The sequence below is a fragment of the Pleurodeles waltl genome, chromosome 10 (genome assembly GCF_031143425.1).
Source record: "Pleurodeles waltl isolate 20211129_DDA chromosome 10, aPleWal1.hap1.20221129, whole genome shotgun sequence".
Taxonomy (NCBI): Eukaryota; Metazoa; Chordata; class Amphibia; order Caudata; family Salamandridae; genus Pleurodeles; species Pleurodeles waltl.
The window spans coordinates 842,566,083-842,592,376 of NC_090449.1; the positions used below are offsets into that span (position 1 = coordinate 842,566,083).

Here is a 26,294-nt window from a genome sequence, read left to right on the forward strand (position 1 = left end):
CCCTACAGCCATTCACCCCCTTTTACTCCAGGAGTCGGCCAATGACATTAACTCCGATTGGCGGATTCAACCTCCCCTTCCCTCTCTAGCTGCCCGCGAACCCCCCCCCCCCCCCAAGTCAGACTAAGCCCATTTGCGGGCTTTTTTGTTTTGCAGGTTTTCAGACCTCCTGGTACCTGCTGCAGAGGTGGTAACCGCATGTCTTAGGTCCGGTTCACCTCCCAGCCTGCACTTTATTACACTCCGTAGTGGTCTGACCAGATCCTCTAGAATCGGAGACACTAGTCCTTGGATGTTCTTCAGAATCTCATGGTCAGACCAGAACTTGAAAAGCATTTTACTACTACAGAGGAGTACCTACACCTTAGCCAGATAAAAACTGTTTGCAATTCAAGTAGATTTTCTCTGTGCTTTAACTGGCAGTTGAGCGAGCTCCAAATTCATCACCAGAGTTTGTTCAGGAACACTTTAGTGTTATCACCACTAGACAGCTTTGCTGCAAGTTTACGGGTCATATGGATTCCATATCTGTTCAGACTACTTAACACACTGACATATAACTGTCATTGACTTACTGGTGATAGGTAGAAGCACAGGGAAAGCGTGTTACCCACACCATCATTGAGAGCACTCACAATAAATATCCCTTCCACTATGGTTCACTCAATGCCCATTATATAAAAAAAAATAAAGCAAATAAATACAAAATAAAAAAAATAAAAATAAAAAAAACACGAACGAACCACACTTCTTAAGACTTTAAAGAAAATATTTTACTTCAGACCCTCATGAACATTTATCAGAGCACCAATTAAGAGTATTTGGTAGAGCAAATGCTACAATCGCAAGCTTGTTCAACAGCTTTTATTTCATTCTAGCTTTTACTACAGTGCTTATATCTGTTCCTCAGTATACTTTAAGTACAGAGTGTGTCCAAGTCCATTTAAATTATTCCATCTTTAGTCTTCAACAGGGGGTGGCTCTCATTCTTTCGGTTTATGAAAACAGCCTTCATATTGCCGAAATAAACCCCAAGACCCTCACTGGGTGCGTTGTCTCCAGCACTTTCAATGGGCTTGTATTGTTTGTACCGTCTGTAAGTAGAAAGACAGACACTTACTGTCACAAGTCACCTAGAAACTGCATTGACAATTTACATTCTGAACATATGTACAAGCAGCACTTACTTGACCAGTAGGGCAGCTACTACTGTAACCAGAATTGCCAAGAAGCCTAGTGATACGAGAACAGCCACCACTGTTCTTCCGCTGCCAGACCCTGAGACAAAATTACATTAGAAATTAGTTTAATGCGGCAGTCATTCAGCTATTACATTCTTCCCACAATTCATTAGTGAGGTAACCATCTTGAGTTAATCAAGGAGGCAGAGCTCTTCCTCAACCCTACATCAATATGGCTGACCTTGCATCAAATTCAGTCCCAGCCACTGCTGGCCTCACCCACTAGTCAAGAAAACAATGCTATTACGATTGATAAATCTAGCGCACTCACCGTCATGCACAGACACCATTAGACCTCCAAGGACTAAGCTTGCGTCATCACTTAAGCTTATGTTCACGCAGTATGTTCCAGGTGTGCTGAATGACCGCCGTAAAGTTAGTAGACACTCGTCAGTGGTGGGTGCTACCTGGTCACATACTGTACCCTGAGGAACCATGCACGTGGCATCAGAAACGACAGTGCAGGCATCCTTGGGAATACTGCAAAAAGCAAAACACTAAATTAGATATGTTCATTATGAATGCCCATGTTCACAGTTATGAGAAACCGCTCTCCATGATGTACATCAGGATAGACATGGTGATACTGGCAAGTCACTCCATCAACAGCCAAAGAGTTACCTGCATGTGCCAGGCTGCCAGTCCAAAGAGGCAATCAGTCTCTTGTCAGAGAGGTGGCAATGTTAAGTGTCAGGACTTTTCCCCCAAGTTGCCTTGAATCAGCACTTACCTGCCTTGGCAGGTTACAATGAAGTCAATATCAGAGTCAACTAGTGCTGTAGTCACTTCTGCTCCGGTCCTTTGAAGTATACTCAATTCAAGAAGTCCCTCTAAACAGAAATAAGACAGACAGTCTCATGAACAGACATTAGGGGAAACACCAACTTGCAGCGAGCGCGAGCATTCTTTAAAAATGTGAAACCCAGAAATGGAATATGGTCCAGAATTCACAAAACCACTGCATTCAAGAGCAACGCTCATGCTTTATGCTCAGTTTTATAACATGAGCTCAATGCAGAACAAACAAATTAACGTTTCTTTACATAAGCTAAACACTTACGGGATTGAGGCACCTAGATCACTTCACTACAAAGGTAGGAGAATCTGAAACTTGTGTTATGAATGGGGCACTCAAAGTAAAATCTAAAATGTGTTAGTGTAATCACTATTTTCCAAGGTCACCTACATTTCTATATATCAATTCCATCATACAGCCACCCACTGCAACACAGAATTTGCAAGAAAGTAGCGCCGGGGGAGGGGGTGTTAAGAGGAATAAACCAAATTAAAAAGCAGCTACAGATGACCAGCCAATGGGCAGTTTAATGCAAGACACGGTAACGACAAAGTGAAATGACGAGTGCAAGGTCAGTGTCTTTCTGGACAGAGGAAGGTGCAGTCCAGCTTGTATGTCTGATGGAACCCATTTGGCCCAAACTAAACAGTATTACCATGTGGTATGTTTTGGTATGCCTACGCCCAGTTGATAGGGTGACCAGATTTTGAGGAGCAAAAAACTGGGACATGTCAGACATACAAGGACTAAAGTCTTTACACTCACTTTTATATCTGACATGTCCGTTTTTGCGTAGCTTTGTGAATGTGTGAAGAGAGAAAACAAAAAAAAAAACAAAAAACACACACACACGACTGCACATAAAATTAGCTATGCCTTAACCTCCCACCCTACACCCCCAACCCGCCCCCCACCCCGCCCCCCACCCACCTCTCTGCTCCCCACTCCATCTCTCTGCTGGGAGAGGACAGGGGACTGTTGCCTGGCAGTAACAGAATAAGGGCCATATGTACAAACACTTTCCCCATAGACACAGAATGGGTAAAAACCTTTGCTACATCTGGCCCAAATTAATTATAGCATACTTTGTAGGCGTCTGTTAAAGGAGAGCATACCTTTAACGTATGCTTGTAAATAATCGGACCTTTGTCCCAAAAACCGGGACATTTGTTTAAAATTGAGAAGCGTCGGGACAGTGCTCTAAAAACCGGGACTGTCAGGGGAAATCTGGGACGTCTGGTCACCCTACCAGTTCACTTACCTCACCACCTGCGTAGCTGTGTCCACTATAATAGTTAAGCATCAGGTATATTTCAGGTCACAGGGACCTGATACTAGGGTTTAGGGCACCATTTCTCTTATCCGCAGTTTCAATTAAAGAAATTAAATCAGTCAGTACAGCTTTAAGAACCTCTCTCTATCCACCCTCCCCCCAAGGCTACAGACTGGCCCATTTAAAAGTCCGGTTTATATTCTGTAGCCAATGAAAAACTAGTGACTGCTTGCGACAGCCCTTAAGCAGCACTATACCGGCGCGGGGGGCTGACGTAAACTAGTCTGACTAATATTCGTGCCAGCAGCAACATGCAGTGCTGGACCATTCTCAAAGTGCAACTATTACACCCCCCCCCCCCGCCCCCCCTCCCCCAAAAAGTCTGGAAGCCGTACCTACAATGGTGATATTGCTCTCGTAATACCCATAACTGTAGATGACGCATTCAACAGCAGGAGTTGAATGACTGGTTGTTTCATCTGGTGCAGTCACGACTCTCTCTAGGTTTTCCACTTCAAGATCGAAAATACATAAACAGAAAAAAACGGGAACATGTTACCAGCAATACAGGCAAGCGTGGCACTTCCATAGGAAGCCTGCAGCAACAAAATATCAAATGGCACCTCCTGTATTAAAACCTGAATGTTCTATAAGAAAGTTTCAGGTGTGCATAGCAGAACCCTCCAAAAAGTGGAAAAACAAAAACCCACACAACACACAAAACTGACAAACCTGAATTTTAAATATTAGCAAAGGCACATTAAAATGAACATTACCTTCCAGGGCGATGGGTGGGGTGGGGCAGGGGGCGGTCCCAGTCGGTTACCCAGGACACCCAATTCCCCGACCACCCGAGCCCCAACCAGTTAGGCCTCAGTACATCATAGGAGTCAAAGTGGACCGATAACTTTGGAAAGTGCAGTACTAAAGGACAGTAAATGAATGCTTATAGAAGTAATAACACCAGAACATAACACTAACCCTTAGAAAGGTACTTGTGCCCAATGACCTGCAAAGCTGTCATTGCCCTGGAAACGTATCCAAAGTGGCTTTGCCCATTTCCCAATTAGAGCCAAGGTATACAGCCAGCCTGAGCAGGTCACCAGCTCATTTAAATTGACATGACGTACAACATAACTACCAGTCAGAGCGGTGGGGCCCAAACGATGGCAGTACAATGAAACAGGTCTCTGGAGCAACACAGTGGTAGGTTATCAATAGTCAAATATCAATTTCACTATCTTGTAAATAACTGCTATGTACACAACTTGCAATGATTCAGCAGTCACAAGCTCATGGCTTCGCTCCTACAACATTTAGATTCATATGTGGCGTCTTTAAAAACAGGAAACTAGCATGCACAGTGACAAGTAATTTTATAAGCACTCATCCAGAGACTTCATTACATGGATATCAACTGTTGGCAATGTAGTGCACCAAGGGTTGGCCAGCTGCAATAGTTTGGTCACACAAGAGCTAAAGCCTTAAGGTCTGCCCAATTGCCCAGGCACTAGCACTTTTTCCAAACTATTAGGGTCTTGTAGTATTTCACATGGTGCTCTAATTTTTACCCTTCGATCAGTTTTACAGAATGCACTTTATGTAATTATATCCTGAAGATGTCCAATTTTAAAAGTGTATTTGTTGCGTATATGGTATGGCCAGTCTATATCAGGCTGGCACAACAAATAATCTTGAACCTGGCCTGCTAGGATAATGCTATGGTACAGGTCACCTTCAGGACAGCTACACGACTTCCAATCCAAATAGATTTCATGCTCCTGAATACAATACAGTGCACACCACTCTGGACAAAACATGGACATCCATGAACTTGCTGCAGACCAGACTGCGGACTCATGATTCATCATAGTCATAAGGCATAACCCTGGGCAAGTCAACAGCTCTTCACAGCGGCAACAATAGGGAGCTTAAGTTGTACTGGGGCAGAGGGGTTGGGGGTATTGTCTGCACTAACTGCAGCAACTTGCTGTACTGGTCCGAGTTAATCAATTCCTTTTCTGTAAATCTCCTTCCACCAATTAAATCTCAAGCATTAATAATCCGCAATTACATTTATCAGAGCTGAATTGTGCATCTACAACCTACCTTCTAGGTCTACGAAGGTTATATTGGCAGTGGTTGGCTCAAGCAGTGTAGTGGTTGGCATAGGCTTCTCAGTAGTTGGCATAGGCTTCTCAGTAGTTGGCACAGGCAGCGTAGTGGTTGGCACAGGCAGCGTAGTGGTTGGCACAGGCACACATGGTCCTGGAACAGCAGCTTTGATGGTCAAGTGAACGCTGAAATTCCCTGGAAGGGTGTAGGTGTGCATTGTAAGGGGACTATTAGAAACAAATGATCCACTGCCATCTCCAAAGTTCCAGTCATAAGAGATAGCCGAAACATTCAAGTAATGGCTCGGATCATGGACATTCACAGTGAACGATATCGGAGAGTCCTTAATAAATATGTGGTCTGTTGCATTACGGTCATTCTTCTGAGAGAGATTCACGTAGAAAGGAATTTCGTCTGCAACAGAAGAACACATTGATACAACTTAGTTTGTTCCAGGGGAAACTTGAAGTGGCAGTTATCTGCAAGTAGCATGGGTTATGAATTCAAGTTACACCTAACTATTAGCAAAACCAATACACGGCCTTGGCAAGCTGGAATTGCAAATCTACGCCACAAAAAAATAAACCAATAAAATTTTAGCAGATGAATTTACATTTTAAAGAGGAACTTAATGCTTTCCGGGAAGCAGGCAAACTTTAAAAAAATATAGGGAAGCATCCTTTACACTAAAATGTTTATTTGTGCAAAAAGAGAGGTTCTATTGGCTTGGAGTTTACTGTAACCCAAAAACAGTTTACCCACAGGAAAAACAAAGGAAATAAACAGGCATTGGCAGAGTAAAGTAGTGGCTTACCAAACACAGAATTACGTAGCTTTAGCCTGGTGTGCACGTGATCCTACAAATTGCCTCACTCACAGGTTAAGCTAGCAAATGGTTGAAGCCTTCTGGCTGTCCAATTCAATAGTCAGTGGAAACAATATGAAGATGGCCAACCCTTGATCCCTCTATTTTTGGCTGATTTTAAAGATTATAATGCTGAGACCAGTCAGTATCTAAGCAGGCCTAAAAGATATAAGGTCAGTTGCTGTGAAATAGTTACCATACGGCTTGACAAGTAAACTAATGGTGTCAAATCCGTTCATCAGCGTGGCTCTAGTACAGCGACGGAAGCATCTGGAAAATTCCAGTTGGCATGCCCTACATTTTATTCAATATTGAATAAAGGTTTTATCATGCATGTCACAGGGAGACCACGACCTGGTAAAGCCCGACACCGAAAGATTGGGCAGAAGCCGGTATGAAATAACGCTTCACCAAAAGCCTTAGTTAAAAAAGTTTCATAATCGAATGTAAGTGGCCACTGGTCAGACAAAGGCTCGTTTACGTAAACAGTCCTAGTTGCAAGCAAATTGGTCTGCAATTGCCTACTTAAAAGCACACATATCCATATGCAAGATCCAATTGAAACCACACCCACCCATTGCATGGTATTGTGAAATAAGTTGCAAGAAAAGAGGTGTGTCAAAGCAAAGAAATGTAGAATGTTGGTGCAAGTAAAAAGGTCAGGTGGCACTTAAACTGTCACACCAGACCTAAAAGGTCCATGTATGTTCATCCTGGCTCAACTTGTGCCTAACGCCAGAGGGGCTCTGCTCACAATTGTCTGGCGACAGCAGTGCTGTCAAGCCAGACCATAAAAAGGGTCATGCAAATTTTATACTATTTAATGTGAAAGCAGTCATGAGGTGAAGCGGCCAACAGGCTTCTCAAACTCAAAAAGCCTTAACATTTCATGTAGTAACTCAAGGTAAGAGACAAATGTCCCTGAAAAACTGCACCAAGGTATATACACACACACGATTGTTCCACCTCCTCTCCCCCCACATTGCCTTACACTGGGAGGCATTAAACTTAAACTACCAAAAAGGATCATCTACACACCATAATGTAAGTCCCTGCTGTGAGAAATTGGGTTGTTGGTTGACTGGGGTTTGAGCTCTGGTGAAGCAGTAGCCACAATCCACTGCAGGGTGAACCACAAAAGGTTACTAAATTAACCAGTGCTTAACTCTGGGTAGCTTGGCACAAAACAGTCATGCTCAACTTAGAGGTAATGTATTAAGTACTGATGCGGCACACAAAACAGGAAAAGTGAATTCACAAGAAAGTACATGGATACCAAAACGATAATTCTAATCAATACACCCAGAGCTAGGAATTTTTAAAGTTCAGGGAGAACTGGTGTCTAAAAAGACCAACTGCAGCCATCTAGTTGCATGAGGCCGAGCCAGTCAAAAAAATATGGTGAACTGCGATTGGGCCCAATCCACTTGTATTTGAACCGCACTCAGTCAGCGCTTACATTTGGACTCGAAAGAATCGGAGAAAGTGTTAGATAAGGTCAAATTCAGTAAGACATGGCTACAGGAGGCATCCGAAGAGGGAGCGTCATCAGATGGCCTTGGGTCAAAGGTGCAGGATAGATTTCTATGTTTGGACTTAATTGTCAAAATGAAGTCAAGTCTCCAGCTGGACAAGAAATTGGTGCTACAGAGAACATAGGTGGGAGCAGGCGTTAAGTTGATCCGATTAGCGATGCACCTTGTTGAGGGAGGGGGGGGGGGGGTGGAATAAGCAAACGGTTTGGTCCCGGTCTCCTTCTGGCTAAGGACATTTTGGCCAAATTCTCAGTTTTGAGACTTGCCTATCTGGACACTTAAAACCACAACCAAGGGCCCAGGGCTGGTGGGACACCTCTTGGGGCATCAGGGCTCACTTAGGCAGGGTCCCAGTGCAGGTTAAAGATGGTGGGAGCCTGTTCTGTCCCGGAGGCTCCGAAGAGAAGACCAGCAAACTAGCCCTTGGACAGTTCTGGTAATACTAGGAGCAAATGTAAGGCTCAAAAACAGGGCTCACCTCTGGGGGTTCAAGGTAAACTTTGGGCAGCAAAACAGTCCTTCCAGGTACATCAGTTGTATGGTAGGGCTCTGAGAACTGCCTGCTGCTGTGACCTGTTGGGCACTCCACAGGTCCAGTAGTGAATGGAGTAATTCTGAAGGTACTGTTTATATTCTGTGCCTTTCTTCTGGAAAGTGGAAGAAGCTTCTGTAAAGATTCTTTGAGGTGCAGGGAATTTCCATTGCACCCCCACCCTCAACTCCAACTCCAAGCTGGCTACAGTGACAATACACAGGGTCATTAAGGCCCGTGTGTGAAGGCAGAGCACAGACTACTCAGTTGTAAGTGGACTGCGCTCAGCCCCACTCCTCATGCAGACAGATTGGGGCACACTTAATTCCTCCATTTGGGGCTGTCCGGGAGGCATTCACAAAGTGCCAGTTACACCTAGTCACGTGACCCAGGCCAGGCCGAAGGCACAAAAGGACAGAAAATGCCCCTTTTTTTAAAGTGGCATTTTTAAATCTTTGAACTAATACCCAATCATTAAATAGGGGTTTTCACAACAATTGCAAAGACAAACATGACATATCTACATGCTCCCAGTGGAAAATTGCAGCTTATTAAATGCAATAAGGAATCTCCAATGTTATCTTATGGGAGGATTGGGTCTCACAGTAGTGACACATATGTAGGAGTTTCACTACCAGGACATAAAACATTACTATATGTCCAATCTTTAATTACATAACAGTGCCCTATGGGCTACCTAGGGCCTACTTTAGAGTTGGCTTCTTCATAATAAGCATATTTAAGGCATAGCAAAGTGGGGGGTGGAGAGGGGGGGGGGCGGGGGGTTTTGAAGGGAGTTAATGCCAAGTTGACCTAGCAGTTTAAAATTGCATTCAGGCTGCAGTGGCAGTCCTGGGACATGTTTTAAGGAGCTACATAAGTAGGTGGCACAATACATGCCGAGGCCCACTGGTAGCATTGAATGTACATGCCCTGGATATGGCATACCACTTTACAAGGGACTTGTTGGTAAATTAAATATGGCAAACAGCCAATAACCATGTTTTGGGGAAGAGCACTTTAGCAGTGTTGAATTACACAGTCTTAGGGATAAGAAATTCAACACAACTTGCAGTGAAAAAGGCAAACTGTTTAGGGTGACCATGCAGAGAAGGCCCCGTCCAACACCTGCCAGTTCATCAAAACTGGCCTGGGCATTTGTCCGCTATAGCAGCGTAAAAAAGTAAGGAAAACATTTTGGGATCCTCTTTTCTTTTCCCACTTAACTTACCAAATCACCATAACTTTGTATCATCTGCCATTGATTAAAAAAAAAATATAGCAATACTTCTGCAAAGTTGTGGAGACTTGTTTAGGGGCAAAATTATAACCCGTCAAATATCTGAGAAATTCCTCTGGGAATCCTAACTACAGTGACAACTGGCCCGATATGTACATGGATGTGTTCCACTGAAAAGTGAACCGAGTTTTGAAAAGTGAACCGAGTTTTGATAGTCAAACAACTGAAACTGGGCATTTAGGAGTTACGACACCATAAAATTTGCCAGACAAAACTCCAATTTGCTAACGGTACAGAAACCCGGGAGGGGGGGGTAGGAAGAGTAACAAAAACGTGGTAGGCAGCAAGAGTTAAGTGTTTTATGTGCATTGGTAATCTGGCAAATCTGTGGTCTGTTGAATTGGACCCAGAACCATAAGTAATTTTTATTTTTTGTTGAATTTTCTGTTTTTCAGACCCACAGAAACCCTGCCTTTCGATGAGTGTTTAAAAGGTTTGTTGAAGGGCCTGGATGCATCCATGCACTATAAACACCCAGCTTTAGAGCTGCAGTAGGGTGGACACAATTAATGCTTTAAGGAAGTAAGCAACACTGGTTAATAGACAATGGACAGGATTATGTAGATTGAAAGGAAAGGTGAAAGTAAGGAAGAGTGAAAGTAGGAAGAGAGAACAGATGGGGGTTTGGGGAAGGATGGCATTGTAAATGGAAAGTGGAGTGGATGGCAAGACAGAATTGTTAAATGAAATCCTTCATTTCTGATGTGCAAGTCAAAAGATGAATGCATGGGTGGTTGTGTGAATGGGTGGAATAGAGTAATATGGATGACAATTTAAAGGTGACATTTGGATCGAGGGTGGGAGGAAAGGTTAAAAAAAAAAAAAAAAAACACACACACACACACACACACACACACACACACACACACACACACACACACTTGGATGAAGAGACAAGGGCACTCTTCTAGGGGAGGGTTGGACTCCCTTCCTGCTCGATGACAGATTTGGTTCATAATTATGGAACATTAATGGTCTGCCTAATTCTTTGCAGACAACCTCTGAAGCACACAGCCTTTAGCAAAGCAGCAGTAGATGTTGGGTGCCAGTGCAGGATCTGTTGTGGCATCCAAACCCCGCTGCACACATTCCTAGCACTCTGCCTTACATGCTTGCTTTCTCTTTTTGGGAAACTCACATCAGTATCGATACTCATGAAGTGAAGAATGCATTCATTACTGACAATGGGCCACTTACTAAAGCAGAAAGATCATGTACGTCAATGTTTTTCTGTGTGTCCTGGTGTAGTACTACAGCTGTCCACACCTCTTGGTTTCCTCCCTGAACCTATTGCTAAAGGCATTTACCCTCCACCGTGTGAAATTACTGATCTGGAATAGTCATTTTCAGAGACAAGAAAAAGACCACACATCCTCTTCTCCAACCAATCTTATTTCTCCAAAATAGTAAAGTGACTAATAGGAGTCAGGAATGATAGCTTGACTTTAAGCACAGATCTACAAAGTCTTATGTCTTTAAAGTCAGCTTAGCAACTTTTAATGCTAGCTCAGACAGTGAATTTTATTCCAACCAACAAAAACATGGCATGAAAGTAGATCTTTATTCTGGGCAAGTTTGGTGTAAATTATTTTATTAGTTTGGGCTGTATGAGAGCACAAATTACTATGGGAGGTAAAATGAGATAATTTCAATACTCCACAACCCTTTAATGCCCACTCCCCCCACAGCACAGATTTTCATGAACCTTCGCATGCTGTACGTTAGCTGCAAGGCCACATTTAATTTTTCCCAAAAACTGATTTTTTTCCTCCCATAAACCAAGTTTGGTTTGCAATATGAGTAAAATATATGTTTTACGCAGTCAACCATTACATTAGGTAGAATTTTATATACAATAAAATCAACTCTTTAGTATTTCATCCAACACAATGTGTCCGCCACGCTCCCCAAATACTATCTTGTTTCCAGGAGACAACCCTTAGCCTGGAAGATTGGGTATTCCAATTTTGCAAAGTCTACTCCCACCTGACATTCTGATAAGTGGGACAGAGGTCACCCATTTGCATGCAATGTCTTCCTTCACTACCACCTTGACTACTCCTTTCATTGTGTGTTCACCTCAGGGACAACCAACATCCTCTGGCCCAGGAGGGCCACACTGGGTGTGAAGTCCACATGTGAGCATATATCTCCCTCCCCCCCCCCCCAACCTCACCTCACCTCACCTCGGCCTTTTCTTTCCAGAACCACTATGCAAGGACATGTCAAAACCATATGGAAATAAAACAAAACAAAAACGCTTCATGTGTACAAATATGGCACTTGGACTAGGGTATCAGGCCAGCTCCCCATAGGCAGTGAGGGGGATAAAGTAGGTGAGTGCAGGTAGTTCAGTTAGCCAGAGGCATGCAGAAATGGCCAGTTTCTGGGGCACCATCCGAGCATCTGTTACCAATGGGTGGGACCTCCAGGTAAAGCCCACATTCAAGTTTTTTGGAATTGGGTTCTTGGGAGGGAGAACTGGCTTTGAAGATCTTGGAAGAAGCACATCTGACAGTTATACCAAACATTCTCCAGAGTAGAGATGCCGATTATATCCAGTCACCAAAAGCCCTCCAGTCAAGCTGTGTGTTGGCGCAATCTCCCGTTATCACAACATAAGGTGAGTCGCATAAATGTACTTTCCCAGCTTATGTAGCACAGGGTCATTCACCACTGACTGCTTTTGTGACATCTGGGATGTGTGATGGATTGGTCTCTAGAGTATACCCATAAACGACAGTTAAGCTCTAAGAGCAGCCCAGTAGTACAAGCAGATGTTGACCATGCCTAGTTGTCCGTTGTATGCAGTCTGCTGGCATTTGCTCAAGGCTATAGAGGAAGCAGGGACGTCCCGTCCAAATAAAAGGAGTGGATAACTGAAGTTAAGTTCTGGAATCATGCGTTGGGGCAAACAGTCTGAGGGAATGTGTTTGTAAGGCATACAAGAAGCACAGGAGTATCATTTTAATAAGGGCTACTCTGCCTAGGCAGAGATTTAGGTTTTTTTTTACCCCAGTGTAAACAAATATATCATTCTAGCAACTCCATGTGAGGTGGGGATCCCACAAAATATGTGCTCCTTGAAGCTCAGACATTTAAGAGTCATGTTGGTTTGTCAGATGGGGACCTCCTGGAGACGCAACAATAGGAATTCGCACCAGTTGATTCTCAACCCAGACACTTGTGCACACAGCATGAAAATCTAGGCATTGGGTCCACAAAGATAGGGGTACCAAAAAAAAAACAAAAAAAAAAAAAAAGTGTAGAGTGCGATTTTTTTTCAACCATCCACTTCAGCTCTGTTTACTCAAGGATCACATCTGATCAGGCTTGGCTTGCAAGAGACTAGTTAAGGACACTCCTGTCCCAACTCTTACCCTATCAGATACCTCCTCAGATGGAAAAGTAATCGGAGACTACTCCATTTGTCCTACCCTGCAACAGGGGGGATGGGGGGGTGGAGTGAGGGGGAGATTGCAACACCCTTATATAGTAGAAATCTGTGTCTGAATGCCATCTTAAAAGGACTCCATTCAGGAAGGACCAATCTACAGAGTAAAATATCTTAAAGTCCACTAGTAAGAAGTTACATCGGTACTGCAGGGAGACCTGTATGTAATGGGTGCTGTGACCAGACAGTCACATTGATCAGGGTGAACCAAGAGATCTATGTCCGAAGTCTATACGCCAGAATCGTAACAAAAATCTTGACCATTAGAGATGGTCTAGGAGGAGCAGTGCTCTGGCAGCTGGCTCTCTTTAGTAAGACTACAACAGGCCATCAGTTTTCAGCCATAAAGGAGCTTTTAACTATAGCTTTGGAGTAGGTAAAGGAGTAGGGGGCTTTAGGTCTCCGTACTTGCAGTAGTACTCAAGGGGGAAGCAGTCTGGGCCAGGCGTCTTGCCAGTTTTCATGCCCAGCACAGCTTTGCTCATCTCTGCTACTGTGGTAAGTTCCTCTAGTTCTGAGCAGTCTGGGAGAGACTTCCACCAGAGGTGGGTCTTACAGGCTTAGGTGATCCCATTCTCATGTTGGACATGGGTTCTCTGCTTATAAGGAGCAGCAGTAATCCACAAACAGCTACGATTTGTACAACTGAGCTCCGAGCCTGCCGTCACCTGTGATCTCAGGGATCACCCTGGACATTAACTCATTTGTATCCAGCCAGCAAAGAGGTTTACCAGTTTTGTCATCACGCCACCATCAATGCTACCTAGCAAACAGGAATAGTGTAGGAAGTTTGACATAGGAATTTTCTTGCCAGGTGAAGCTGGTAAGGGTCTCAGATGCCTCCCTTTGGTACCAGGGTTAGGATCCGAGCCTCCAGGTCAGTCATCGGTTACCACCATTCTTGCTTTGTCACATATGAATGTTTCTGCCAACTCCTGTATGATTACTTTAGCCTCTGTGGGCACATTTTGGCCAGCTGGTAATGTGTCTTGGTTTAGGCCTGTAGTTCAGTCATGAGGTATTCAGCGCACTGGTCCTCCAGTAGGTACCACATGTTGAGACAAACAGGCTGCTGTGTATGGCAAGGGAGCGAGCTGTTTTCAGCAGGTGGTTTGAGATGCCACTTGGACACTGCAATTATTCCTATTATGTGGATGACCTCTGCGGTCAGGAGTAGCAGATCCATGCATGAGTGTTTGGGCTGCCGAGGTGTGAGTATTTTTTAATGGCCTCTGCACCACCTGGTGGGTGTCAAGGGGAGCAAATCCATCCAGTAGGTCAACTGTTTGGCCTTTGCCTGACAGCTAGCAGGAGGGAGGGAGTTTGGTTGCATCCTGGAGTGGGTTGGGTACTGCGTCAGATTACTCTCCATTTACAGTGACAACCTGTAGAAAGTAGTAGAATTCTCTTGACGTCATCTAGGATTGACAAGACATGGGGTGGGATGTACAAACATGAAATGTAAGTATTTCCCTTCACACTGCACTTCCACCTCCACTTACTGGCACATAGGGTCTGCCTTGGCAGAATGTGTCAATGGGAAAGGACATGCAATAGGATTGCCACCACATGGACCCTTTTGTGGATTCAGTGTTAAATATTCCATCTTGGCAGAACGGGGTAGTAGGAACTCACGGTTTTGGTTAATGGCTCTTTAATACAGACATTCCATGACAAGAACTTAGTTTTGCATGTGTGGGTTTCGATTAAAGACCCATGTCAGCAAATGGGGCACAGGTGAGCATCTCCAGATGCCCGAGAGATTGTATTGGTGTCTTGCTGTTGGTGTTACTGTCCCTCTATTGCCTGCATCCGATATGGACCAGGAAGGGTGTAAATTAAACTGAAAAACAATCTACCTTCCTCATTCCCAACCACCACTCCCTACCCTCATTTCTACCCCTGAAGCATGTGTTGCTCATGAAAAGGGGGAGGGAAAAAAAAATAATTCTTAATTATCAGCCACAAGGTGTCCCCCTATACAGGATTGTTTGCAGAGATATGGAAAACCCCTTTGAGACAGTGTGGCTGCCCAGTGATGGTACAATTTCCAGGGCCTGCTTATAGTTCACTCCCCTACCAGGTCAACTGGTCTAGTCTCAGGCTACTGCCTGGGTCTGTCCATGCTAGTGGGAAGCATGGTCCCTGCCAAATCAGAGGAGATGGTCTCCTATTTCAAGGGACACTGAAGCCTCTGGAATGGTTGGCACAGGTTAGCAGGGGAGACCCCACCCCTAAGGTCTTGCTGTTTGGCAGCTCAGGCCTGTGAAGTTGCCCCCCCCCCCCCCCCCAACGTTTCATTCGGCTGCCCAGTCACAGGCCTTACAGGGTTTCTAAGTGGGTTCAGGATAGCACTCAATTTGGCTGGCAAGATAAGTGTGTACTTTAGTTTCATGGAGCTGAGCTTTTGTAACTTCAAAGGACTTGCAGTGGTGATAAACAGTTATAGCATAATCAAAGAATTTCATAATATGGGTATGATTAATGTCAGCTTGTTGAACAACCTTGCTTTGTGGAGAATCACATTAATATTGCTAGTTTAGGATGTGTGCCAACATTGGATGGGGCGCGCTCATGGTGTGGGCACTGGGCAATGGATTGGTGCACCCGAGCCATCACAAAGTAATGCGACAGGATTCCTTGGAGAATCCAGGATGTCAGCCAGTTCTCCAGAAATTTCTCTAGTCAATCCCCTTCCATACCTCCCAGAAACCGTAGCTGTTAGAGGTTACTACACCTAGACTGTTCTCTGCATCCTCAGCAGTGTTCAGGGTTGCTCTTGAAGAATTAAGTTTAGTTACCCGCTTATAAAGCATACCCATATCCTCATCCATAGAGGACACTGCCCTTTGCAACTATATTCCATGTGGAGGTCTTGGTTCAGCAGGGACACATCCACTTTAACATTTCCAATTTTTTTTTTTTTAAATCGCAACTGCTTTGTGGGATGCCTGGTTGTCGTACACAACGGCGTTCAAATCCATGTGCTGTGGGGAGTGTATGGGGTGGAGAAGTATCCCCTGCAGGTCCAACGCTGCCTGGGAGGGCAAACTTGTTTATTTCAACTTCCCCTTACAGTACTTATTAGCTAACAGTCTCACGCCCATATTTAGCCTTAGATTGAGTTCACCACCCGCTTTGGGCAGCATTCCCAAGCAACCCGACTCCGAGAAGACCCGACCCCGGCTCGTCAGGGGCTGCTATCGGCCTAATACCAGCCTCGGGGTGCTTGAACTCTTCAAAGTTGTTTATTTTGGTTTGTGCATATCCCTGTGAGCTTTTGTCCTGTGTCTGTTATGCCATTGTGTTTGACCATTGACTTTGAACAACTATATGCGCAGTGATGAAACAATGTTCACCAGTAGCACATTACATGTCGTATTTAGGTTAGCGGCCTATTGGCTTTAACGTGGCAGTAGACATTACATTCTGTATTCAGTATAGCTGCCTATGGGCTTTATCGTGACATTAGACATTGCAGATGAGCTGTGTTTTTCCACATGGTAAACCAAGCGGTGTTTTTCATTGTTATAACCGAACCCTAACGTTATAAGGGAGCTTACATTTTGTGTTTTCTCCTCTCTACCCAGCCTTGGGAAGGAGCGAGCTTTGGAGACTTGGCCACTCGCCAGCTTGTTCTTTTCCCATCGGTGACATACAGTAGCCAGCATGTTTTGATTATTAGAGGACAGGACCTCTTAGCAGGCTTGTTCATGATAAACGGTGTCCCTGGGCAGCAGCAGGGGAAATTTTCAGAGACTTCAGTCAGGAGTGGACGTCAGCTGCCTGACCTCCCGTTTGGGTGGAAAAAAAAAAAAAAATCAGTTGAACAGGAGTCATCAACTTGCAGGCATGAGAAAGATGAAGAGCAGTGATAGGCCCCATGGTGATGAATTTTGACTTTTATTCTTTGCTTTGACAGTTATGCTATAATGTAATCACATATTTGCTGTGTACATTGCAATTGAGAATCACTTTGCTGTGACTACTTTTAATTGTGTGCACCCAACCTACCAATCTCTTCTCTCAGGAACCTCATGGTGAAGTATTAATAAATTCCTTCTTTAAAACTAAGTGCATTCCAGAGAAGTTTTGTCAGCTCAGCCATAAGACAGAAAAACAAAAAACAAACAGTCTCGCAACTGGACAGCATGAAGCAGGGTCACAAGAGGACCAGCTGCCTAGTGTGATAGGGGAGAGTGAGCTGTATTGGAGAGGAACTCCTGGCTCTCTTCTGCGCAACAATTCCAACAGTCCGATAGCTTTCCAGTCAGGTCTCTGGGGTCCCTCCAGCACCACAGCAGTGCGATGGAAATCGGTCTCTGGTGCTAGTGGACATAAATCCCCCGCCCCCATACCTGTTCATGTAAAGGAAGAGGGGGGGGGAGGGGGGGGGAGAAAGAGAACAGGAGAATTCACCAGGCCATATGTGGGCGATAGGCAGGTGTTGTTGGACCAGCCTGAAACTGGGCAGCCGGAATATCACCAGTGGACCAGATTCCCTGAAGCAGGTCAGGAAATACTGCTACACACTCTGCAGGTGCAGTTCACCCGCTCCCACCAGTCTTTAAAACACGCCACTGCCTTCCCAATTCCAGGTCCATTTAACCTTTAAGCTCCAACAGCTGGTGGCCCAGTCCCATGAGACAACTGGTCCAGTTTGCTTGTTGGGGCCTTCTCCCTTGGAGGAGGCCCACCAGCCAGTGGCTAGGATTACAGAGGCACCAGATCCGTCAGCATGTCTGTGCCCACAAGGCTTCTTGCTCTATCCCCAAAAGATTGTTTTCCAAACTCTGGAGCAGCAGTTGGTGTTAAGGGCTACTTCTCTGGAGTGGGCCCATGGCTTGGTGTAGTGGGTGTTGCAGGGCCTCAAGGCCTGTCACAGAGTCTGCTCGCCACAGCCACTTCTAGGCTATCAAGCACAGCAGGAAGGGGGGGGGGGGGGGGGGACAAAGAGAGAAACCATGGCTGCAATACAGCAGGCTGGCCGAGGAGCAGATTTAAAATGCTGTCACCAATTTGGCTGCTCAGGCCAAGCGCCCCCACACTTTTTATTGATTCAGTCCTAGGGCACTATAGATATACAACCGTTTGCATAGGCAATAAAAGTTCTAGCATTCATCAATACTGTTACTACTGGAGTGTAGGTGAATCGATGTATAATGATATCCCATGGGTGGGCTAAATATTAACATGCAAGTAAAATTAGCACAGGGGGAAGGGCCCACATCAGCAAATCTGATTAGCCCATTTTTAGCTCTACAAGACAAACGGCCTGATTTAGAGTTTGGCAGAGGGGGCTGCTGCATTGCCAACATGAAGGATATCCCATTTGCTAGATTATGATTCCTTATATATCCTAAGGAAATCATATGGAGTATCCATCACGTTTGTGTGTGAGTAACCCAGTCCGCCAAATTCTAAATCAGGCCCTATTTGACTTCCCCATCACCCCCCACTCCCTTGGCAGGCAGCACAAACCACAACGATGGACAGTAGAGAAGGGGACACAAAAGACTTCCAGCACCTAAGAGTTTAACACAAGCAGGAGTGAGGTCCAGGAAACTAGTGGGGAGCCTAGGCCTTATGTTCAGGAGTATCCTACCCCCACCATCACTCAACAGGATGGCTCCAAAGGACTGACTGGCTGCTCAGTGAGTGTTGGACGCACCCCAGATCAGAGAAGTCGCAACTTGGTACATTCCCAGAGCATAGGAGTCAGATGGGCTAAGGCAGTATGGCAAAGAGGGAATTCTGAGGAGGCATATAGGAAAAGCTTTTGTAGTTAGAGTATGAAGGCATACCCCATGTAGAATGAAAGTTTATACAAACGTAAATTGGGTGCTGCATGGAATCTGGAGGATATTACAGCATGGCCTACCATTCTTAGTCACTGAAGAAATTTTGGAGCTCCATTTCCCACTTAAAGGGCCTGTAATGATACCCTTGAATGGTCCCCCGGAGCCCTTTATACAGCCAATTGATCTATTTCCTACGGTGTCCTTTGGAGTGTTTGTAATGAAGTGTGCATAGGAGCTTCTTTACACGAGTCTGCCAGGACTGTTGGATTGCAGGCTGTAACTTTCCATAAGCAAGGAATCCAACCTGATAAGACAAGTCCAAGAAAGCCCTCAAACAGATCCGAGGTTAATGCAGCATTCTATTGGGTCAGATCTCCTGATGCAAAGAGTCATGCTAATTAGTCCAGAGGGCTAACAGTTTTAATTTAAAGAAGCACCTTTTCAACACCGTGTTACTGAACCACTACATAGTGGTGAACTCAACTTTGTAATATACAAGAGTATTACAAAAGGTTAGGTATGTTAAAAAAAAAAAAAAGAAAAAAAAAAAGTTACCAAATGAGATTTTATCCATCAAGATGCTTCTCATACATTATCAGAGGGCATTAGTTCTGGGTGCTTTCCTTAGCATCTTCCTTGTCTTCGCAGATCGATTTTGACAATAGCTTCATGGCTCACCTTCCATGTGGGCACGGACCCTTTCTGCAGTTGATGGGCAGGTTTTTGACCTCTATGGCTAGCCAACTAGACAAACGTGCACAGGCTCCCACATGCACTTTAACCTTAAATATTTGAATTCGTTTTTATTAAGGACTTCAACGTTCATAGTAATTGAGTTCAACTTGCTCAAGGTCTAAATCCAAATACATGTGCTACAAGTCTTCCACCATCCACACATTACACCCCTGAACGTAAGGCGAGAGAGAAAAAAAAAAAAAAAAAAAAAAAAAAAAAAAAAACTACTTTGACCCATGTATGTTAAAGGGAGATTCCAGCCAGACAACCACGACTATGCCGATTGCTTCGGTGCAGCTGCTTATGTAGACTACAGGCCTCTTGCTCAGGTATGAGGGATGTCTTCCTAGGGGGAACCTGCAGGGCAGAATTCAAGCCTAATATGCTGTGCTCCTACATCTTAGGTAGGAACTATTCTAGTAGTGACAATATGGTAGCGTTATTTTTATGTTTTATTCTCCTTGTCACAATTTTAATGTGGTCATGCTTCATCGTCCTAGTTATTACAATATATGCTTTATTTAATATGCAGTTACTTCAATAAAACCTTATTGAACTATACTCTGCCTCCAATTGTCCTTGCATATGTGAGACTAATGTAACAGAGAGAAACTGATGAGATCTGAGTGACCACGATTTCCCTGAAAAGTCATTTGTGTCATGCACCCGCTTGCCCAATCATCCCTGCTCTTCGGTGGAGAGGCACTACTAGATAGCCCAACAAACCCTGGATTAGGCTGACAGGAGTCATCTGTAATGGGTTCCGACTCAGTCTCCCTGCAATACGAGTGATTCTGCCACCTGAATCCAGTAGTCTCATTAGGATAATGAGAACCTAAGCAATATGGCACTGCCAACGTTTGCATGCAGCGAGACAGATATTTTGGAGGACCCTAAATTAGTGCCTGACAAAGACACCCCAGTACTATATACGGAGACGTCGGTGGTATTGAGGATTTCCTCCTCAGCTATGTAGGGAGTACCTAACTAACGCTGTAGGTTGTTCAAGCTTGAACCCTAAAGAGATAATCCCCATTTGGTATGCTTACCTCTGAACAAAATTTACCATTCATCATGGCAAACCCGCAATGGGTAGCAATTGTAGTCAATATGCAACCACCCCTTACTGCACATTTATTGGCACATGGCTTAACAGCCCGGGGGGGGGGGGGGGGTCTGGTTACATTTGTTGAGGCTCATCCAGCCTATAGAACAGAAATGTTCTATTTTTGGGTTACATTTCCAGCAGCTGAGTACATTTCATCACTATACACCTGCAAACATACCTGCACAATATAGTGCATATGCAGATCTAAAAATACCTGTCTTATCAAGAACATAATTGGCTTGATGGTGCCCTAACACATACAATTCTACACGTTAGGCACTCTAAGTAATGATGGTCCTATCTGGCCTTTACAGGCCAAATACACCGCACCGATGCAGCAACCTTGATGGTAGCTGGAGTCTGCCGCTTATATACCGAGCTTATGGAACTATAGACGATTAGTACAGTTTGTAATGCAAACATTAATACAAACCCTGCACTTGCTGCCCCAGCACAACCACATGCAGTAACGCCAGTCATTAATCCTGTGACTACATATGATCATGGGTAAAGTATCCACCAAAAGAGAAGAGATTCCATTTTGGTTGGCTCAAATAATAAATTCACCAGACGCAGTATTTCACCCATACGGGAGGTCAGGATAAACATAGAATATTAACTATGTGCTTGCCATTTGGGATGGTTCCCACAGTAGATAACCGCAATACTTGGGGCATGGTATGTGCCACACTATACTACTGCACACAGTACACTGACACTTGCCAACCTACTGGAAGCATTAAAACAAATATAAGATGAATACGGGGCTGCCCCAGCCCAGGACTTTGGGCTAGAACTTATGGGCAATTTTGCCACTGTATCTTCAATCATTAAGTAACCTTAAAGGGGAAGCAGTTGCACTAGCAGTGTGCATGCGGCTCTGGGACATTCCGCCACAGGAGCAATGTGAGCTGCCAAAGATTATCAGAGACCAACTCTGGAATTGGTTGAAATAGTCTGGGGGCCAGACCCACAAAACCATGGTTTCAGGGTAAAGCCAGCAGTTGAAGAGGGCTCATTTGAACAAGAATTGGGCACTAGTTCTGCTAGACAGCGCGGCAGAGGTCACAATAGTTCACCAAAATCTTCAAGGGCTTCTGGAGGTGAAAGAAACTGATGACTTCTTACAAGTTGAAACTGCAGACATGTGTGTCTCCATGCTTGATAGGGTGTACAACGTAACATTAGTTAGAAGAAATTGAACGCACAACTGACAATCTTTTGGGACAGTGTCATAAATTCTATTCTACTGTCCGAAAGGGAGTAGCCACCTCAATTTGTCCATACTTACCCACATGGGAAAGATGTTATCAAACTTGTTCTCACCCCTTGTTCCAGATGAGCTCGCAGAATCCTACACGATTGATTGGGCATTGGCACAGGCACCCACGTTATACCGCAACCATGTGGGATGGGACAAAGATTTCCGCACCCCCACCCCCCCCCCCCCCAAAAAAAAGAAAAAAACAAATGTAATTCCAAGTTAAGAATCGACCCCGGTATCCAATAAAACAGGATGCTAAAGCACCCAGGAGGGAAATCCTCCCACAACTAGAGTACCAGGGCGTAGTTTAACGCTGTGTCTCAATGAATAATCCTTTATTCATTGTAGCTAAACTGGACCATTCGTGCAGAATAGTCTTAAATCAAAGACACTTAGTCACATGCAGAACTCACAGCACTTGTGAACATAATGTGCAAAAAATACAAAACACTGGACATTTCCAATGGTTTTCTGGCAATATATAGCACCTGAATAGAGTGAAGTTTCAGCACATTAGGCTCCAAGAAAAAAAATGTTTACCACAGGGATTTGAGTCTCGTGTGAATTAAATATTGCACAACATTAACCCTGAAGTACTGTCCAATGTGGATGACATCTACCTTACAGATGATGAATTATTGCAACATTTGAGATGGGTAGCCTGCACTGTTGTGGGATTTGCCTATAAAAAAAAAAAAAAATAATAAAAAAAAAAAAAAAAAAAAGCCTTCCTTAGCAGCCCGTTTCTGGGATTTGAGCTATCAAGTGAAGGGAAGAGCCTAGCACCACAATTCTTAGAAAAAATGCGCACAGTTAAAACCTCTAAATACCATTTAAAAAAGATAAAATAAAAAAAATTAAACACTCCAGTCACTATTGGGTTTCCTACATTTTGGCAGAACTTACATTCCAGATTAGGCTTCATGCATAAAACCCCCTATGACAGTGTTTCCCAAACTTTTTTGACCTGTGGCTCCCTTGATCTATTGGCTGTGAGCTGTGGCTCCCCATTATGTTACTTTTTTTTTTCGTGGGTGGGGGGGGGGGGGGGGGGGGGATGATGTATGCACGGCCTCGGGGGTACTCCTATTTTTTTCACTGGAAACAATACTAAGCACTTGACTCCTTGTGCAGAGCGATAAATGATATTTGGGTTCTTTACTAGAAAGGCCTTAATCAGGCTTCACTAAGATCTGAGCACGGCCTACTAATGCTGAGGGATTACTATACAGGTCTGTAAAATCTGTGCTCTCTTTATGCTCCCCACTAGTATACGTTACGTAGGCAGCTCACCAAGATTTAGGCTCCCTCCTACTGAGGCATCATATAGGTGTCGATTTGCTAAGTCACTTCTACAAAAAAAAAAAACATAACACCTTGAAATTCATGGTACCGAAGAGATAAGTGAAAGAGGTAGGGATCATTTGATGAGAAGAGCACCCACATTCTCACGAGTAGATTGAGCTGTCTCCTCTCCTTCAGCAACTTGACAAATATCTGATAGATATTTGTCCGGTTTTCTTCATCGTGAGGTAATTTCATATATTACACAATAATGATTGCCATACCATACATGCCAACATTGTAGAACTGAAAGTGGTAAATTTTAAGAACAAAATCGGGCAAATGTATTTTCCTCAATGATATATTTAAGGTGAGAGCAATTTCAGACAGGAGACAGATAAAAATAGTTAATTTTGCTTTTAAATTTGGGAGTATCTCGTCAAAATTGGGTTGGTATGTATGCAACAAATATTATATTTGTTATCTTTGGTTCAGTGGTTTGTAAATGTCTCAATAGTTTAAAAGTGGAAAATTATCACCTGAAAAACAGAGCAGATTCTAAAAAAACATATTTAAAAGGCACCTCGTTATTTGCCCACAGAATGATTAAATTATTCAAATCAAAGACCTCAGAGCCCTGTAAGATGATGCATTAGTGCAGTACGTGCAGCTGGTGCACAGGGATACTAGGGGGACTGTACCCCAAGCATGGTTATTTTTAGTAACCAACAGGGAGGAAATGGGATTCCCATTGTCTTGTTCGCATTAGGGCTAATTACACCTTTGCTAGGCCACTGCTTTTATTTAAATTTACATTGATTGAGCCAGTGTTCTGAATTAGCAGCCCAGAAAAGTGAAGCACGCCAGGACTATAGATGAGTTCATGGCCACTAGAGGGCGCTGCAGGATTTACTAAATAGGAGACAGTGCGTATATCCACCACAAACTAGTTTTCATTATTTAGGTCCGAATCATAAAATGGAAAATCAACGGAATGCAGATTAAACGATTTTGTTTTAGTGCTCGAAATCGAGCGAGCCTTCCTTAGTGGCTATGCCCCTTGCAAGCTGCTGATACTGATCTTCCACCGATACGTATTTTTTTTATTATTGTCATTTAACTCAATGTGGAGGGCAATATATGCATTGGTTCCCAAACTGTGTGCGGCGCCCCTGGCTAGTTTTGACGGCGCACAGGGGAGCCGCGGCGCACCGATTGGGAACCACTGCCCTATGACTTAATACGTCCAGACTTTGTAATTTTTGGATAATCAAACACACGCAATCTTTGCAAAGAGACATGCTTGCAGCACAACACCTACACACAACGGACAATATTAAAAAAAAAAAAAAACTGGTCAGAGTAATTGTTGGTGCCATTGGTTTCACCTATGTAACATTCAATGAGGGTGAGAAGTCCTGATTGCATACACATCACATTTGTTCTTTATAGCAGAACGTTTTGCTCCCACTGAGAAAATTCTCACTGCTGTTCAGATGGCTGACATTAAAGAGACCACTAGCCCAGAGGAAACATTGTCATATCTCCAATCCTAGCCTTTGAGGCTGTTACCAGAGCCAGCATTCCAAACGCTATAGCATTACATCCACATTGGATCCAATGGGCAACGTCTCCAACAGCCACGGATGTGGACTATATCTTCGACTGAAAGTTACAAACTCAAGAATTGCTGCAGTATTAGAGTACCCAGTTCCGGCAAATACATTGGCTATTGATCAATATCAAAGAGTCATGTATGCCAATGGCTCAGCACAACCTGCAATAGGCACCAAGCATCAAGCATCAAGCATCAATACTCCGCTGCTTGCGCAGTTTTAAGTGGCTATTTGGAGGGTAGTAAATTCTTAAAGGCTCTGGTGATGGCACTGTAGCATAAGGATCCTGCACATCTAACACGGATTGTTAGTGATTCGTACTATTGTGTCCAGACCTTCAATTAATATCTGCATTACTGGCGCCAGAATGGGTTCAGAGATTCCAAAGGTAACACCAAACAGACTTCTGTTGGGGGAGGTGGGGTGGTTTAAATCGGTTCTGAAGGAAACCCTACCAGATGTCCATACACTTCAACACCAGCACGTTGGAATACACATTGCTGGAAATACATTGGCTGATGAAGCAGCCAAATCAGCAGTACCTACGGCTTCTGTAACTTGTTCTAGAACTAAACCTGACATGACATATGGGCTGCCGTGAAAGCCAGGGCCGAAGGCATGTCTTTAGCAAAAGCGTTTCCTACTAAATATTCCTACCCAATGGGAGGAATTAGACAAAAGTAAAAATACCAGGCAAGGGAGTTTGAGTAATTCCCAATAAACACCCAAGACCAGAGTTGATTAAAGCAGCGCATGAGGGGGGTTGTCTCTGCCCATGCTGGTGTGGCAGCTACAATATTATTGCAAGCTAGTTATTGGTGGCCAGGTCTATACAAACAGACCAAGCAGTACGTCCTTTGTTGTGATATCTGCCTACAAATAAGGGGGGGTGGGGGAAATGTTCTGCAGACACCCCTCATAATTTTGAACAAACCATTACCATGTGTGTACTTGGACCATTGCAGTCCCCTAATCCCAGATAGTGCATACAAATACATCTTAGTCGCAGTGGACTCTTGCTCCAGATTTCTATGGGTGTGGCACAACACTCCGCTGACGCTAGGACTGTTAAAGGTTTGGAAGTCTTTATCGGAACATATGCAGTTGTGGCTTTCCACTCGGACCAGGGTACTACTCTCACCTCAAGGGCATTCAGGGACGCAATGGCTTTGTTAGGGGTCCAACTCCATTACTCCTCTCCATTTAATCCTGAGGGAAATTGAGTTGTGGTGCAACAAAACGAGATTTAAAGCAATCCTTAACAGAGTACTAGGTATGGTTCGTAGTGCTCTTAATCACCTGTATGGGGCCCGAAAGCACTTAATCTGCCTAGAAGGTCCAAGGGGGGGGGGGGGGGGGGGGGGGACCTACTTCA

At 44.2% G+C, this 26,294-nt stretch overlaps 1 protein-coding gene across 2 annotated transcripts in view; it reads right to left on the minus strand.

Moving 5' to 3' along the window:
- Positions 1-748: 748 nt before the first annotated feature.
- The window catches only part of GPNMB (glycoprotein nmb), a 44,886-nt gene continuing 19,340 nt past the window's right edge, over positions 749-26,294 (minus strand). For both annotated transcript variants that reach the window (XM_069211530.1, XM_069211531.1), the window contains exons 6-11: positions 5,420-5,839; positions 3,706-3,822; positions 1,972-2,071; positions 1,513-1,721; positions 1,188-1,278; positions 749-1,094 (exon numbers count right to left, since the gene is read on the minus strand). In XM_069211530.1, the coding sequence (XP_069067631.1) occupies positions 944-1,094; positions 1,188-1,278; positions 1,513-1,721; positions 1,972-2,071; positions 3,706-3,822; positions 5,420-5,839 (1,088 nt within the window). In that variant the 3' untranslated portion in view covers positions 749-943. The remainder of the gene's footprint in view (positions 1,095-1,187; positions 1,279-1,512; positions 1,722-1,971; positions 2,072-3,705; positions 3,823-5,419; positions 5,840-26,294) is intronic.